Source organism: Corvus brachyrhynchos, unplaced genomic scaffold (assembly GCF_000691975.1).
Source record: "Corvus brachyrhynchos isolate BGI_N302 unplaced genomic scaffold, ASM69197v1 scaffold21, whole genome shotgun sequence".
NCBI classification, from domain to species: domain Eukaryota; kingdom Metazoa; phylum Chordata; class Aves; order Passeriformes; family Corvidae; genus Corvus; species Corvus brachyrhynchos.
In genome coordinates, this window is record NW_008236924.1 from 4,128,693 (window position 1) to 4,130,747 (window position 2,055).

At 64.8% G+C, this 2,055-nt stretch overlaps 1 protein-coding gene across 1 annotated transcript in view; it reads right to left on the minus strand.

The window, feature by feature from the left end:
• The window catches only part of SNCB (synuclein beta), a 2,293-nt gene extending 1,557 nt beyond the window's left edge, over positions 1-736 (minus strand). Inside the window, exons 1-2 of the mRNA XM_017728169.1 lie at positions 625-736; positions 149-267 (exon numbers count right to left, since the gene is read on the minus strand). Of these exons, the coding sequence (XP_017583658.1) occupies positions 149-267; positions 625-721 (216 nt within the window). The 5' untranslated portion in view covers positions 722-736. The remainder of the gene's footprint in view (positions 1-148; positions 268-624) is intronic.
• Between the last annotated feature and the right edge of the window lie 1,319 nt (positions 737-2,055).

A 2,055-nucleotide genomic window follows, 5' to 3' on the forward strand; every position in this document is an offset into this window, starting at 1 on the left:
CGATGCCCGCCTGCCCCGGGCATGGGGAGACCACCTGGGCACCCTCGTGGTCCCTCCTCTGGGTCTGGGCAACAGCCAAGGGGCTCCCCACCAAACCTGGGGATGTGCCAGCCTCCCCATGGGCACGGCAATGCCTGGGGACTCTCACCTTCAGGTCCGCAGGGAACTCCTCCTTCTTCACCAGCCCGGTGGCCGCCGCAATGTTGCCGGCGCCGGAGAATGCCGCTTCACCCAGCTGGGACGCCTGCTCCTTCGCTTTCTCAGCCACTGCAAGAGCCGGGGGTGCCCCATCAGTGCCCCTCCCCCGTGCCAAAAGGGGTGCCCCAGCCGTGATTTCATGCCCTGCACCACCCGGGGCGGGGGGGGAACTGGCAGGGAGATGCTGGGCAGGATCAGGCTCTTCCCACTGGCTTGCCCTGATGGGGAGGGGAGGGGGCCACGACACTCCTCTGCAGCTGGGCAAGGAGTGTGAGCAGCCGCTGCAAATCCTTGTTTGCCGGACCTGTTATATAAGAGGCTTTAGCAGAGTGACATCAGCCCCTCAATTAGCCTCTGATCTTGTTAGTGTGGCCATGCTCTCAGGGCCAGAGGGGTACCACGGTGGGGAGACAGAGGGGCCCTTACCTGAGGTTACGCCTTGCACCACACCTTGGGTTTTACTCCCTGAGGGTAGAAAGAGACAGAGATCAGGGTAGAGGGACTGACAGCTGGGCTCCAGCATGTGCCATGCCCGGGACCCTGGCAGGGCTCTGAGCCAGGACAGCATCCTGTCCACAACCCATGCCAGGGCACCTGGGGGACTGAGCACTTGCCTGGCTCCCCTCAAGGCTCCTCTTGTCCCTGCAGCAGCCAGAACTGGGGCAGCACAGGGCCACCGCCACATGCCAGGCAGGGCAGAGACCCCAGGGCCCGTGTCAGGGCACAGCCACGCAGGGCGAATGGCAGCCATGCTGCTGAGAAAAACCTCCCACAGGATCCAAACCTAGAACCAGCACGGTATGGGAAGCCCCACAGCTAGAGTGCCTGGAGTTGGCTGCTGCTGCTGCCTGTGCCAACCCTGCCAGGCTCCCTCGAGCAGAGTGACACGACCCAGGATACCCCACGGAATGGGAGTGGGGTGTCTAGGATAGAAGGAAAGGTAGGGCAGCTCCAGCAGGATGGGGTCTCAGGGCATTCCTTGAGCTGCTGGACCCCTGTCCAGCACACACACCCTGGGGAGGATGGGGGCCCAGGGCAGGCACTGCCCAGGGGAAGAGTTCTGCGGCCTCAGCTCTCCCACAGAGCTCGTGCCCTCTGGAGCAGAACAGAGCCTCAGCCCTGCGCCTTCCTCCCTCCCCCTGCAAGCAGGGTTGGCCTCAGCTCCCTCCCTGGGCATTCCAGCACCACAGCCAGGCACAGACTGCCCAGGAACTGCTCCTCCTGCCAGCCATGTCTTCTAGGATTTGGCCCCAAACAGATCCCGGCCCCAAGGGGCAGCACGGAGGGACCCCTCAGTTACCAGCTGGGTGCAGGGGAGATGCTGGTGTGGGATGAGCTCCAGGGCATTACCTCTCCAAGGGGAATAAACATGGTCCCCACCCCCCTGCCCCAAGACAGGCACATTCCAACACAGGGGTCACCACCTCCATCATGGTCCCTCTGCTTTCCTGCCCCAGAGCATCCTGGGCACAGAGCTGAGAGACCCTCGGGCTCCGACTGGGAGCTGCAAGGGGTCCAGTCCCCGAGGGTCCCAGCCCCTCAGCCTGGGGAACAGTCCCCGACTCTGCTTCTGCCCGCGGAGCCCACTCTCCTGCCCTGCAGATTCCCGGTGGGCATCGAGGCACTGCGGGCACCGACTCTCTGCCCCGGGGCACTCCACCGCAGGATGGTCGTGGCAGGAAAGGAGCAGGGGAGAGGGGCAGCGGGACCGGAGACAGGTGGGGACGAAAGGGGGACTGCAGGGGGATGGGCAGGAGGACGCAAGGGCAAACGCAGGAGTAGGCAAGGGCAGGCAGATAAGGCCGGCAGGGGCAGGCAGGGACGGGCAGAGATTAGCCGGGGGTGGGGAGGCAGGGG